The sequence below is a fragment of the Mustela lutreola genome, chromosome 1 (genome assembly GCF_030435805.1).
Source record: "Mustela lutreola isolate mMusLut2 chromosome 1, mMusLut2.pri, whole genome shotgun sequence".
Classification (NCBI taxonomy): domain Eukaryota; kingdom Metazoa; phylum Chordata; class Mammalia; order Carnivora; family Mustelidae; genus Mustela; species Mustela lutreola.
In genome coordinates this window covers 246884145-246900042 of record NC_081290.1, presented here as the reverse complement: position 1 = coordinate 246900042, position 15898 = coordinate 246884145, and the positions used below count along the sequence as shown (strand labels likewise).

Genomic DNA, 15898 nt, shown 5'->3' with positions numbered 1-15898 from the left:
CTAAACAGTAGAGCCTGTGAAGAACAGAGTTGCACAAAGATGATTCTTAAAAGATGTTTAAAGGCAGCATGTAGCCCAAGTAGGGACTGGCAGTTTCTCTGCCTGTTAAAGGATAATAGATGGGAGAGATAGGGCAGTAACCACCTTTAGAAGGGTGTTTTTGTTTTTGAAATATGACAAGGCTGAATTTTGTTATCATAACCTAGTTTATAAGGTGTTGAAAAAGTGAGTCACGATAGTGTTTTCAAAGGGTGATGAATTACTTTAATCTTTATAACCTGCCTCCTTTAAAAATAATTTTTTTCTAAAATAATTCTCTATCTTTATTATAGGCTTCAGAAAATTTTATCTATTCTTGTGCTGGATGCTGTGTAGCCACCTATGTCCTAGGCATCTGTGATCGACACAATGATAATATAATGCTTCGAAGCACAGGACACATGTTTCACATTGACTTTGGCAAGTTTTTGGGCCATGCGCAGATGTTTGGTAGCTTCAAAAGGTACTCACATTGTTGCTGCTGCTGAAGAAAAGAGGGGCCCTTTTTTTTTTTTTTTTTTTTTTTTTTTTTTTTTTTTTTTTTTAAATCAAGTACCCTGAGGGGTGCCTGGCTGGCTCAATCAGTAGGGCTTGCAACTCTTGGTCTCAGGGTTGTGAGTTCAAGCCCCACTTTGGGTGGAGCCTACCTTTAAAAAACAAAAACAAGAAAAATAAGTACTCCAGGTAATTCTAAAGCAGAATTTCCACATTGTGGATCACTTTTCAAAAGGTATTAATAAAATAATCTGTATCTGTCCACATGTGTACATATATCTGGAAGAGTTTCAATAATTTTACTTGAAAGAAAAAGAATTCAACTTTTCTTACCACACAGTGGTTAAGTTTTTGATGGTTTTAATGTCAACCACTTTAGAATCTAAGTATTCCTTTTCTGTCCACTTTCCTCTTCCCAAGAAAAGTGAAACTGTTGGTTTGCTTTCTTAGGTTAATTAAAGAGGCCGTTGACTTTGTTCTGTCATTTCAAGTAATGCTAAAATGACTTCAAGTTCTGTCATTTCAAGTAATCAAGATGTTTTCATTTTGATAGGATCAGAATTTTACTTAAGATTGATGTATGTGGATATTTTGAGGAACCTTTCTTTTGACACATTTAGCGAAACATTGATTTTAATTAGTAAACACAACTTATTTTATTTTACAGATTTTATTTATTTATTTGACAGAGACCACAAACAGGGTAGAGCTGGGGAGCAGCAGGAAGAGAGAGAAGCAGATTCTATGCGAAGCAGGGGGCCCGATGTAGGGCTCAATCCCAGGACCCTGGAATCATGACCAAAGCCAAGGGCAGACTCTTTAACTGACTGAGCCACCCAGGTCCCCCTGGACACAGCTTATTTTAAAAGAAAGGGATTTTTCCACAAATTAATGTCCCCAAACTTGCCTCTTTTCTTGTTATTGTCTTATAGCTCTCATTGAGTATGACTAGGTGTTAAAAAAAGATCCTAACAAATGACTTGACCTTGTAGTAGATAAGAATGAATCTGTCTCTCTCCCTGTGTGTGTGCGTGTTTAGTAACATTTGTTGGAATGAATTAAGATATATTTAACTACTTAGTGGTACCTATTAAGAATGTTCCCATTTGTATGATGGCAATGAGTGCCGAACTTTTCTCTCTGTACTGTTCTCTATTTGAGTGTGTGATTTTACAAATACCATCTTGGAAAAAATTCATATATGTGTTCTATCTAAATAATGAGATTGATTATATGATGGTTTTTCTGAAAAATGCAAATTTATAAGTTTTAATGCAGATTCAAACCTGCCTGATTCTTAATTTCCCAGTTGGAAATTGCTCTTGCTCAGGTAGCTTAGTTCAATAACCATGTGGTAACAAAAGCACTATTTGAATATATTCTGTAAATATTACTTTGTGTTGTGTACTTTCTTTTTAAATAGGGATCGGGCTCCTTTTGTGCTTACCTCTGATATGGCATATGTCATTAATGGGGGTGAAAAGCCTACCATTCGTTTCCAGTTGTTTGTGGACCTCTGCTGTCAAGCCTACAACTTAATAAGAAAGCAGACAAACCTCTTTCTTAACCTTCTTTCACTGGTAACTGTTTTCTTTTATAAGCCCTTAATTAATTTACATTAATGCTCTGTTTCAATAGCTAAAGAAGGATATTTTGGAATAAAATTTACCATAGTTTCAAATGTCAGAAATAGTGTTACCAAATATTCAAAAATTGCCAGACATCATTTATATAAAATATAAAATGTAAGTCACATCTACCTTGGAGGTGTGGAGTAAAAGTAACTGACTAAAAGGGACCCTGAGAGCCATCTCGGATGCTGGAACATATTTTGTTTCTTAATTTTGGTGTTCAGATTTCTGTACTTTTCTGGGTGTGTATTAAGTTAAACCTCTGCTATGATTATTGAGACTGAACCTGATTTTTTAAAAAATGAAGAGGACTAGACTAAAAGGTCCGAATTTCACAGGTTTTTAAACTGGCTTTGTGACTTCCAACAATTATATGATCTCAGTTTTTCCCATTTATAACTGAATCACTTAGGTGCCTATAAGACTAATATAAGTTCCTCAAAACTGTGATTATTTGGTTTGCTTTAGTTCTAATTACTTGGCCAGCTTTTAAGGGATGGGTGGGGAACAGACTTTTAAAAAGTAACTCACAAACTCTTTTTCCCTTTCTGTAGATGATTCCTTCAGGGTTACCAGAACTTACAAGTATTCAAGACTTGAAATATGTTAGAGATGCACTTCAGCCACAAACTACCGATGCAGAAGCTACAATTTTCTTTACTAGGTAAGGCATATTTAAATATGTTAGAGAAGGCACAGAGCTTTGATTTGTTTTCCTTAGTTTAAACAAATGCTATATATCAGAATCTGATTTTTAGGAAATAATTGTGATTCACAGTATTAGCAAAGAGTAGGTTTATCCAAAGTATATTTTATGTCAGAAGTTTATTTACTGAATAAATATAAAGGATTTGTAATAACACTAAAAAATTTATTTTTCAAAATGACTCAGGTTTTATTTAGTATATGACTTGAATTATAAACATCCTATTTATGACCTATTTCTGCAAAGCATATTTTCTATAGTGCCAAGTACAAGGATGTGTGTGTGTGTGTGTGTGTGTGTGTTGGTTTTTTCCCCTAAAATAATACCTGTACTAATCTGTTTTTCAGGATTTTGCCATAACCATTTTCATGGATACCATAAATAATTAAAACTGCAAACTCTGGGACACTGCTATAATAAATTGTTACTATAAGATGTAGTACTTAAAATACATATATTAAGTACTGGCATTTGAACTTGTCATTTTTGCTTTAAAAGCAGATCTTCCTGGCAAGTATGTTCTAAAAGTCTGGTGACCAGGTTGGTCACTATCTAGGGATACCACCTCATTATTATGCCACAGAAGGGAGGGACCTAAGAGCTCATGTTCTTTTTTCTTTTTTCTCTTGCCTTCTTCCTCTCAGTGGAAAAGAGATAGAAAACTGGACTGGACTTCTCTAGTCTCAAGAGTCTGGGCTGAATTGAATTGAATTGAAGGAAGCTGACTTTTGTATAGCCTTCTAAACTAATCCTGATAATTTAGGTATTGATGGGTTTTGTTTTGTTTTTCAAAAGAGATTCACTTGGCTTCTCTAGGCAAAACTATAAAGCAGGCAGGTATTGGTCTGCTTGAGCTGCCATAACAAAATAATCATAAATGACATGGCTTAAACAATAGACACTTAATTTCTCTTACTTCTGGAGGCTGGGAAGTCCTAGAATCAAGGTGCCAGCTTATTCACTTTCTGGTGAACTTATTCACTTTCTGGTGCCTACTTGTTTCCTCACAGGAAAGGAGGAGATAAAGAGCAAGAAAGCATAAGCTTTCTTGTCTCTTAAGAACATTAATTCTTTTGGATCATTTTTATCCTTAAGACTGCATCTAATATTGATTACTGACTCCATAAAGGCCCTGTGGGGTTGGGGGTCAACATAGGAATTTTGGAGGATACAAATATTCAGTCCATAGCAAAGCAAGAACTTTTGTGTGAAGTTCTAGACTTTTCTTTTTTGAATCTCTTTCCTCTTTCTGGATTTCTTTATTCTGCTTCTGAGACAGTATTTGTTTTATCCAAGCCTGCTTTCCAAATTTGTTACTATGAAACTCCCAATTCTGTCAAAACTTCTTTTTCCAACTGAGGGAAATTAATGATTATTTGAAGAAGTCTGATACCAGATTCTACTACTATTTGATAGAAAAGATTTTATTAAATTTGGATAACTTGTTTTTCCCAAGATTTTACTTATTTGACAGAGAGAGATATAGCGAGAGAGGGAACACAAGCAAGGGGAGTGGGAGAGAGAGAAGCAGGCTTCCCGCTGAGCAGGGAGCCCAACGTGGGGCTCGATCTCAGGACCCTGGGATCATGACCTGAGCCGGAGGCAGATGCTTAACGACTGAGCCACCTAGGCACCCATGGATTACTTTCAGTGCTTCCTTCTATACCTGTTTTCAACTTCCCTATTTATTAAAAGGGAATTAAATAATGATCATCTTTTTTGGCATTATACCAATCATCTTCTATCCCTAATAGTTTTTAAGTTAATGTTAGATCCCACAGAGCTCAAGAAATACAGCATCATTTCTTGGGAGACAGTGGGATGGGATGGAATAGAGATTTTCTTGTGCTAAAATATTTTGTTGGGATGGACTATCTTTTAATAGGTTTTTGGCCTAAAGAACAAGGGAAAATCCTGGCAAAGTGAGAATATGCTTAATATTTTAAAAGGAATGGAAAGGGGGCGCCCGACTGGCTCAGTCAGTAGAGCATGTGACTCTTGATCTTAGGATCGTGAGTTCAAGCTCCATGTTTGGCCTAGAGTTCACTTACACGGGGTAGGAGAGGGACAGATGTAGAGGCGGAGAGAGAGAAGTTTAAGGAGGCTCCCTGCAGCCAGAGATAGGGCTCAGTCTTAAAACCCTGAGATCACGACCTGAACAGAAATCAATAGTCGACCTGAACAGAAATCAATAGTCGGTACTTTACCAACTGAGCCACCCAGGCGGCCCAAGGGCCTAGAGCTTATTTTAAAAAGGGATTTACATATCTTGGTTGATAGGTTGGTAGATAGATTAAACAAAAAAGAATTTAATGGGCTCCTGGCTGGCTCAGTTGATGGAATGTGAGATTCTTGATCTCAGGGTTGTAAATTCGAGCCCCACATTGGGTGTAGAGTTTTAAAATCTTAACTTTTTTTTAAAAAGATATGAAAATGTCTTTATCCTTTATTATGCTCAAAGAACTGAACATGTTTTCTCATGAATATTTACTATTAACATATTTTCTGATTTTTTGTAGGCTTATTGAATCAAGTTTGGGAAGCATTGCCACAAAGTTTAACTTCTTCATTCACAATCTTGCTCAGTTGCGTTTTTCTGGTCTTCCTTCCAATGATGAGCCCATCCTTTCATTTTCGCCCAAAACGTACTCATTTAGACAAGATGGTCGAATCAAGGAAGTCTCTGTTTTCACTTATCATAAGAAATACAACCCAGATAAACATTATGTAAGTATGGTTTTGGTATTTGTAGAGACTCATGCATGCATACATGTTTTTCTTTTCATACTTCTTTCCTCCATGGATGGTCCAAAAATAAACAAATATTTGAGGAATCCCTAATTGTTTTTTGGTATTTATTTATTAGTAAATTTGCTCCCAAACTATGGGGGACAAACAGTATTCTTTATTCCAGAGACAAGACTTAAAAGGTGGTATTTTGCTTTTTCTCCTTTCTTCAATTTGTTCTTAATTTTAAGGTAAAGCTTGCTCACTGTAACAAAATCCACCTATGTAAAAACACGTAAAATCTTCAGTTCTCATTCCACTTTTTAGGGCTGAAGTATCATTAAACACACACACATATAAAATTCAAGTTTGAACAAAAGCAAGATTTTCAATATGCTTACCACCACCCCATGAATAGCATTATCATCATTGTGCTCATAATTTAATTGGAAAATACTTTACAGCAGTCTATTTTTTTTTTTAAACATTGTATTTATTTATTTGAAAAAGAGAATGAGAGAGAGCGCGCATGAGAAGGGGAGGGTCAGAGGGAGAAGCAGACTCCCCAGTGAGCAGGGAGCTGGATTCGGTACTCAATCCTGGGACTCCCGGTTCATGACCTGAAAACAGTCGCTTAACCAACTGAGCCACCCAGGCATCCTGCAGCAGTCTTTAAATCCTTGACAAACTGATATTTTAGAAAGCCACTTTATTATTTTAATTTTCACCTATTTTATTGTTAGTAAATTTTTGTAAGTTTAGTATTTTATCCTAACACCATTTCATTGAATATTCCATTTTTTGCCCCAATGATTTATAACAGTATATTATGTTATGTTATAGATATTATAATGTTAGCATATTTTAAATGTACTAAATTTCTATATATCCCTGAATTTATTTCTGGTCTTCCGTAGAAATAGTTTTTTCTACACCAGTATTTTATTCTGTAAAGTACTCTGACTTTATAAATACTTTATAAATATCCAGTTAAACAAGTCTTTTCTCATCCTCCTGTCACCATAAATTTTGCCTTTCTCATTTATGCTCTTAAAGGAGCTTATTAATGTGTTCATTGGAAATGTCCTAAATTTATAAATTTCAGGAAGTACATTTATTATATATAATCCTGAAAGTAAGTGATTTTCACTTTCCAGTTCTTGTTTATATATCTTATAGTTAATATCACTCTTAGATTTAGTTAGATGTCTATAAATACAATGACTTTCATGTATGCTCTTTCCTCTCAGTGACATATATATTACTAAGTTAAAAGCACTTGACCAGGCTGTAAATTTTCTTTCCAGAAAGGTTTTTTGTTTTGTTTTGTTTGTCTTAATCTGTTTGGGGTATGGTTTCTTTTCAGATTTATGTAGTCCGAATTTTGAGGGAAGGACAGTTAGAGCCATCATTTGTGTTCCGGACTTTCGATGAATTTCAGGAACTTCACAATAAGCTCAGTATTATTTTTCCACTTTGGAAGTTACCAGGGTATGTTCCCATTTTTGTACATTAATCCTTTTTTTATAGGAAACAGTTTCTTACCATGTGTCACTCAAAAGCTTTGTGTAAACATTTAGTAAGATCCAATGGACCATGTGTGACTGACTTTTCTCTGTATCTCAAGGCCTGATAATAGTACTATCCATAGACAGGGAACTGTAAGATCCTGTTGAGTGAATAAACTGAATAAATGGGATCCTAAACTTAAATTTGGGGATTTTCTAGTTTTCTAATTTCAGCTGAAGCTTTTTCTTTGTTTGTTTGAAGTCATACTGGGTTAGGTAAATTGTTACTGCAACTACCTTTACAGTGAGGTCAAGGAATTTAGTAGAATCTTTTGTTTGTTTGTTTGTTCATCTATTTTTAAAATTTTATTTATTAGAGAGAGCGCGCACAAGAAGGGGGTGGGGGAGTGGGAAGGTGGGAGAGAAGGAGAAGCAGGTTCCCTGACGGGCAGGGAGCCTGATATAGGACTCTGTTCCCAGGACCCTGGGACCATGACCTGAGCTGAAGGTAGATGTTTAACCAACTGAACCACCCAAGCTCTCCTAATTGTAGAATCTTTTAATTTTTGTCTCTACCATAGTCTGTAACATAACACAATAATTTGGAATCTTGGTTTTAGCAAAATCGGATTTTAAATCACTGCAAAAATAATTATGGCCATACCGAGCACCTCTAAAAAAGAATAAGCTGGGACGCCTGGGTGTCTGAGTTGGTTGGGCAGCTGCCTTCAGCTCAGGTCATGATTTCAGCGTCCTGGGATCGAGTCCCATATCGGGCTCCTTGCTTGGCAGGGATCCTGCTTCTCCCTCTGCCTCTGCCTGCCACTCTGTCTGCCTATGCTCCCTCTTGCTCCTCTCTCTCTCTGACAAATAAATAAATAAAATAAAATAAGCTGAGGCAGTGAGATTGTTGGTCAAAATCTTAGTTTTCTATCTGTTAACCCTTTTAAAGCCCTCATTTTTTTTTAAAAGATTTTATTTATTTATTTGAGAGAGAGAGCATGAGAAGGGAGAGGTCAGAGGGAGAAGCAGACTCCCTGTTGAGCAGGGAGCCTGATGTGGGACTCGATCCCGGAACTCCAGGATCATGACCTATAAGCCGAAAGCAGTTGCTTAACCGACTGAGCCACCCAGGCGCCCTAAAGCCCTCATTTTTAATGTAGCTAATGACCAACAGATTTCTGGTGTCGGGCTGCTCATACTCTTCTTAGACTAGATTTCAGAAATGAAGAGTCAACAAAGTGTGGGTATCAGTTTATTTCCACATGCGGTATCATTTTTCATTGTTAGCAAAATAAGCAAAGTTAAGATTATTCTTGATTTGTCCCCTGTGTTACTTGTGGACAAAGTGTTGACAAGGGTATGAGACTGATATCAACAGGAACTGTGGCTGATTGAGTAATGATGATTTTGGAGGATAAGATATGCGTAAAATATATGTAAACAGATTAATCTTTAGGGAAAAAACAGTAGAAAGTAAGTAATAAAATAGCAAAATAGTGTCTCTTTTGTACCAAGGTTTATAAAAGGCTAACAAGTACTTGAACTATTTCATCTCCAGTACTTGAAAAGAAATTACAGAAATTTACTTTCTAGAAGATTAAAATTCCACTTTGTATTTAAGTATATATATTTTTAAAATATATATATTTCTAAATAAGTATTGTACTTAATTCTATAAATACTTCCAAGTGAAATAATTTAAATCCCCCTTGTGTTTTCTTTTGTAGCTTTCCTAATAGGATGGTTCTAGGAAGAACACACATAAAAGATGTAGCAGCCAAAAGGAAAATTGAGTTAAACAGTTATTTACAGAGTTTGATGAGTGCTTCAACGGATGTAGCAGAGGTGACTGTCTTAACTAAAAAAGAATATTCTATTCTTGGTGCTACATGATATTTAAATTAATACATTTTTTTTTTCTCTTCTTAGTGTGATCTTGTTTGTACTTTTTTCCATCCTTTACTTCGTGATGAAAAAGCTGAAGGAATAGCTAGGTCTGCAGGTGAGATTATTTTTTCTCTTTATTGATAATTGATGGCTTCCCTATGACTTGCAAGTTAATAATTTCTCAGTGAATGTGGTAGAGTGACAGTGGGGTTACTGGCTCTACTCCAGTGAGAATGAGAGGAGGATAGTCCTTCTAAGCCCGTCAATTTCCGGATAAACATAATTTTCCTAATAGAATGTGATTATTAAAGAACTACAAATCAGTAGCCTACTGGGTTATTTACCTTTTCCTTTCCCCACATAGGATGATCCTGGAATTAAAGCAAAATTTTTTTGACGTAGTTTGTACCACTATAAGCAAGATAAAATAAAGATTATTGTATTATTTTTTTCAGATGCAGGTCCATTCAGTCCTACTCCAGGCCAAATTGGAGGAGCAGTGAAATTATCTATCTCTTACCGAAATGGTACTCTTTTCATCATGGTGATGCACATCAAAGACCTTGTGAGTGATTATAAATAATGATTGTAGAGAAGACCTATACCTTGGTAGGAAGCATTACTATTAAGGGAAAACTTTTCTTTATAGGTTACTGAGGATGGAGCTGACCCAAATCCATACGTCAAAACATACCTACTTCCAGATACCCACAAAACATCCAAACGTAAAACCAAAATTTCACGAAAAACCAGGAATCCAACATTCAATGAGATGGTAAGTTAAAGTCATTTCTAAAAATGTCTTAGATCTGTTCTTTAAATTTTAAACAGTTTAAATTAAAAATTTTTAGGTACCAGATTCAGAACTATTTATTGTACTAGTAAAGCCAATCAGTAGCAATCTAGTGATACTTATCAAATGTGGCAGAATTAAACCATCATTGAGCCTTAGGTTTTAAAAAGATCTTAGGAGTTATCTTCAACCACCTTTCCAGTGACTGAACTCCCTCTACAACATTTTCAAGAAGTTGTTATCCAGTCTATGCTGAAATACTTCTAGTCCATCCACTTTGTTTTGGGCAGTTACAGCGTGTGTGTGTGTAATTTTTATTTTATTTTTTTAAATACTGGGCTGAATCTTCACTGCCTGTAGTTTGCACCTGTGGGTCTCAGGTGTATGACTTGGAACTATACAGAATTTAGTCTTTCTCTCCTCTGTGGCAGCCCCTCAGATAACTGAAGTTCTCCAAAGCCCTTCCTGTTTATCCTTTTAAAACATCTTTACCTTTACCTAAAACTAACTTTACCTTTGTTTGATAGGATATAGTTTCAAAATTATCCTCCTAATTCATTTCAGGCTGTCAGCAAGCCACTTCAGATAGAGTGCTCTATGCTAAAAGCAGTAAGCAAAGCATTAGCTGAACAGGATAGAGCAAAACTGTGACTTTGCTGAGCTATTCATGGTCACCTTATGAACTTACTCATCTATTAAAATCTGCTAACCTTTAGTCAGATACTTTTTAGGATAAACACCACACTATTTGTGCACATTAACATCACATCCACACAAAAATGTCTGGAAATAAATGTGGATTTTCATCAGGTTTTAAGTTTGTTAAAACTGCAGAATAGCCTTGTAGCTCTTGAAAAGCATATACAATGTTTGGTGAAGACAAGTTGGTGTTATTCTCAAAAAGAAGTATTAGGGGCACCTGGGTGGCTCAGTGGGTTAAAGCCTCTGCCTTCGGCTCAGGTCATGATCCCAGGGTCCTGGGATCGAGCCCCACATCCGGCTCTCAGCTCAACAGGGAGCCTGCTTCCTCCTCTCTCATTCTCTGCCAGCCTCTCTGTCTACTTGTGATCTCGCTCTCTGTCAAATAAATAAATAAAATCTTGAAAAAAAATTAAAAAATAAAAGAAGTATTAGTTTGTTTCCTAGTTAGTATACTTTCAAGAAATGAAATGTGATCAGTTTTTAATTTTTATTAGTCAAACAATAAGAAGGACTAGATTAAGAGATCTCTCTCAGAAGTTAGGGTGAGGCCTTGCTGAAAATAGTTCTAAGTGCTGAATGTGGTGTGTCAGAGAGCTAATTTTTAGCATTCTAGATTTGCTGTAAGCTGTATTGGTAGTTGGTGAATTTGCATTGAAATATTATTATTCCTTGGCATATAAAATCTAGCAGAAAAAAAGACAACAAAAAGAAATTCTAATCCTTCATTTTTGTAAAATAGCTGTGTTATCCCCACTTGCTACCTTCCGTTCTCTTTCCCAGGTGTCAGACCATCTCAAGGCATGCCACCTTGTAATTGCATTTCCCTTCCCCATAACTCCAGCTCAGGAAATCCATGTTGTCAGTGTTTAGACAATAATAATTTTCTACTCTGTGCATTTCTATGTCAGACACTCAGAGGAATGATAATAAAATCTAAGACTCCTGAAATATAAAATGTGCATCTAAATATGAGGCAAATTCTACCAAACGTGTCATAATCAGTGTTATTAATTGTTGTCTTTCTAACTACTAATCTCACTTCTGTTTTTACTTAAAATAATCCAAGAAACCAAGCAAACAAAAAAATATGTAACTTACTGTTTTCTTTTTGCCTTTGCTTTAGCTTGTGTACAGTGGATATAGCAAGGAAACCCTAAGACAGAGAGAACTTCAACTCAGTGTTCTCAGTGCAGAGTCTCTGCGGGAGAACTTTTTCCTCGGTGGAGTGACCCTGCCTTTAAAAGATTTCAACTTGAGCAAAGAGACAGTTAAGTGGTATCAACTAACTGCTGCAGCAACCTATTTGTAAGCTAGTGAATTTCTGAACTTTGAAAGCAAGAATAGTTATAAACACTTACACACACACACACACACACACACACACACACTTGGGAACTTTGTATAATATTTTTAAACTTAGAAATTATAAAGTAAATGTACTTACTGCATTTCAACACATCTGTTGGACCAACAGTCACATAATTAACTTTTATGAACTAGTTGAAGCCATTGCTGTTTTCAAGTCATATAGAAACCTATAAACCCTAAACTTAATATACAGTAAGTCCTGAAAAAGACTCTTGAGTTGGTGAAGGATTTAATCCTTTCAGAGTAATAGCTTTAGTTTGGTCTGATAGTACAGTACGGTGTCAATTCAGCCATCTGTTTTACATTGTTTCTTACACAGACACAGCATGTTTTCCTGTTTTGCACCTTTTACAGCCTTTACCACTGTGTGTGTTCACAAACACCAAAGGAAAGGGAAGGTGCAGGATGTTACCAGAAAATGCAGCTGCTATTCACAGGGCCGAAAGCAAAGCACAAATAATAGTTATGTTCAGAACTACTATGTAGTTTATAGAAGTAGGGGAAAATAATACTGCTTTTTATCACTCATGTCTTTAAAACCTTTTTCAGAATGAGTGCCAATTACTGAAGTTGTAAATAATGGTGCCTTAACTTCATATGCTTCCCTGGCACTTCATTCTGATTTTTTTCTGACTTGATAATTAGTAAGTTTTCACTCACTTTCAACTTACTAAAGAATTATCTACATTTACTAGTGTTTTTCCCACAGAAAGATTTTATTTCTTCTCACGTGACTTAGACACGTGATTTATGTTTTTGTTGCCCCATAACTGAATGAGATTCATCAACGTAACTGTATAGTAAATGCCATCATTCCATTATAATACTACATTTACTCCCAGGAGTGTGAACTGAACTTTGGTAATCCACCTCCCATGTATCTATACTCCACTTACTCATTAAGCAAGTGAAAATTGTTCACTCACATACCCATTCCTGTTTGGTAGAACTCAATGAATAGGGCAGACTCTTCACAGGAGGCCCAGGACAAGAATTCTAGGGTCCAGGCTGAATTTTAATGTAGACTTTTATAGCAAAGTTTGTCTTGTAAGGTATCTTACTTATATTTGCAAACATTATACATTCACATGAATTACTTATTACAGTGGGATTCAGAATCATAAGGGACATGATTGAAATTATTCTACAATAACCATTAAGGATAAAATGCATTTTTATTATTCACTCAGCTACACACATAATTTTATATTTAGTTTGAGTAAATATGTTGATAAATTAATTCTCATGGCTCAATGGAATTTCAGACACTTTTTAAATGGTAATAGAGATTGTAGTAATCTAGTTGCTGTGAGATAACTGGTAAAATACGCAATGAAGAATACCAATAGAGAAAGGACAATCTCCAGTTCAGTTGCCCATAACAATTTTTATGAACTGTGCAGGTGTTTAATGTAAGTGGTGAAACCTGTAGAGCAGAAATAGAACAGTTGAGGATGTATCAGTGAGATAGGTTTTAAAAAACAAAAACCAAAAAAAAACTTGAAATTTTTGGTGCCTAACACTAATGGTCCATTTGTAGGAAACCCCATTAGTATGATAGATGAATGTCTTTTTTCTTAATGTTAAAATATGTTGTCTATTTAATAATTTAATTAAAATGCAAATCAAAGCACCACCATTTATTTACTTTTTCCACATCCAGTTAACATTTCCTTAAAGTTTGTAAGTACTTTTGCAGATATAAAGAAGTGTTAGATATTTTCACTTAAGCTTTGGAAACATAATTCCATTCCATGAATTGTCACATAGCCACTGTAAAAAAAAAAGAAAAGAAAAGAAAAAAAAAACATTAAAAAAAAAACTAAACCTGTCTTGGTAAAAGGTCATTGTTAATGGGATGCAGTATGTACTGCTTATTTGCAGTCTGTTACAGCCGTGTCTTTTAGCACAAATAATAGAGGTAGACAATGTGGTGTCACTTTTCAATTACAAGAAATCTGGATTTCTTACCTAAAAATGTATATTATGATTAATACTGTACAGTTTAACCAGAGTTCAGGACAAGTGGTAATGTTTTTCTTAATTTAACTCATTTTGTGCCTTCTTTGGTCATTAAAAAAATACACATATTTTATATATATTTTAATATAAGTTATTTCTTTGTAAAACGCTAATCTTCAGCCCTTACCAAAAAAAAAAAGGGACAGAGGCGCCTCTTTGCACTACTACTTTAAGTAGATTTTAAATCAGTTTTTTTTTTTTAGACATTTTTTTTAAAGCTTGCATTAAAGTAAATCTGAAGCAAAAGTTTAAACAAACTGGCCAAGACACTAATTTTTATGTATAATCACAATGTTTTATACCTATCTTTACTGAATAAAAATAATGCTACATGTAAGTCCTGCACCAGAATTCTCTCCTCTTGCAGTGTTTTGGGATTCGAAAATAATGGAGTACTCCAAGAACCTATTATTTTCTCTACTGAGGAACCCAAGGTAGAACTTGCACTGACATTTTTATTACTGCCTTTATAAAAATCTATAGGTAGCTAACTGTTAAGGCATGTATGATCTTTGGTAAAGTATTCATCTTTTCAAATTAAAGTTGTAAAAACTTTGAATATCTTGCCTTAAATTGGTTGACTATTCTTTCTAGGATTCAAGTATTGTGGCATTTTAAAAAAATATATTCAGTTTTGATACTTAGACTTCAGATCAGAAAGCACTAAAAGCCCCACTACCATAATCTATGGATTTACTTACATGCTGCAGTGCAGATATGAACGAATATGGCAAGTAGTCTCATCTATAAGAACCAAATACTTTAATTATATTAAGGTAGTGAGTAAAGATGTATAATATTTTTATTAATACCTTGAATATATTCAGTGGATTGAATGTGACTTCATAACTGTACTACGATTGTATTAAACTATTTCTGGAATAAAGGAACTCTGCCGTCATTTCTTTCCTCATCAACATATTAACATTTTGGTTCTAAACTTCGATGGAGCTTGGGGAGCCTGGCTGGCTCAGTTGGTAGAGCATGCAAATGTTGATCTTAGGGTTGGTAAATTCAAGCCTCTCATTGGGCATAGAATTTACTTAAATTTTAAAAATTTAATAAACTTTAATATGAACTCACTGGATATATTCTTCATATCTCCCCCAGGAGTTTATTAGGTTCCAATCTTGTGAATTTCAAACCTGGCCTGTTGGTTGCCCTTACAAATGACAAATCTGACTTCTACCTACAGTTCTTTGAAATCAAACCATGGTTCTCGATTGCCACTTAGCCCCATCACCATTTCATATCATTGGAATGATGAAATATGCAATATTTACAGATTTCTATAAGTATGATCCCTGGCCTTTTGTGGTTTACTTAAATATTAAATAGTATAGTAAGAACATGTCCTTTTTTTTTTTTTTTTTAAAGATTTTATTTATTTATTTGACAGAGATCACAAGCAGGCAGAGAAGCAGGCAGAGAGAGATAGGGAAGCAGGCTCCCAGCTGAGCACAGAGCCTGATGCGGGGTCTATATCCCAGGACCCTGGGATCATGACCTGAGCTGAAGGCAGAGGTTTTTACCCACTGAGCCACCCAGGCGCCCCAGAACATGTCTTATACCTATCTATAGAACATAGAAATGTAGCGGTTTTTTTGTTTGTTTGTTTGTTTAAGATTTTACTCATTTGTCAGAGGGAGCACAAGCAGAGGGAGCAGCAGACAAGAGGGAGAAGCTGAGCAGGGTGCCCAATGCAGGACTCGATCCCAGAACCCTGGGATCATGACCTAAGCCAAAAGCAGGTGTTTTAACAGCTAAGGCACTAGGCATCCTGAAATGTAGATTCTTCTAATATCTTACCTCCGTCATTCCAGAATGATACCAATGTGAGGCTATGGTTTTCTGACCCTAAAGAGATCATGTAAAAGGGCCCAAAGACCATGAAAGAATAATAACTTAACAATTAGAGCTAGTTTCTTAGGGGGATTTATCACCTCCATCAGAAGCTGGGTTTCTGTCAGGAAGAAGAAAAAAAAAATTTTTTATTTCATCCTCTTTTAAAATACTT

The 15898-nt window shown here is 35.4% G+C and overlaps 1 protein-coding gene across 5 annotated transcripts in view; it reads left to right on the top strand.

Moving 5' to 3' along the window:
* Positions 1-14771, top strand: part of PIK3C2A (phosphatidylinositol-4-phosphate 3-kinase catalytic subunit type 2 alpha) — a 171189-nt gene extending 156418 nt beyond the window's left edge. For all 5 annotated transcript variants that reach the window (XM_059137403.1, XM_059137396.1, XM_059137390.1 and 2 more), the window contains 10 exons: positions 333-502; positions 1958-2114; positions 2720-2829; positions 5391-5598; positions 6965-7089; positions 8837-8954; positions 9039-9111; positions 9452-9561; positions 9646-9771; positions 11615-14771. In XM_059137403.1, the coding sequence (XP_058993386.1) occupies positions 333-502; positions 1958-2114; positions 2720-2829; positions 5391-5598; positions 6965-7089; positions 8837-8954; positions 9039-9111; positions 9452-9561; positions 9646-9771; positions 11615-11800 (1383 nt within the window). In that variant the 3' untranslated portion in view covers positions 11801-14771. The remainder of the gene's footprint in view (positions 1-332; positions 503-1957; positions 2115-2719; positions 2830-5390; positions 5599-6964; positions 7090-8836; positions 8955-9038; positions 9112-9451; positions 9562-9645; positions 9772-11614) is intronic.
* The last annotated feature ends 1127 nt before the right edge of the window (positions 14772-15898 follow it).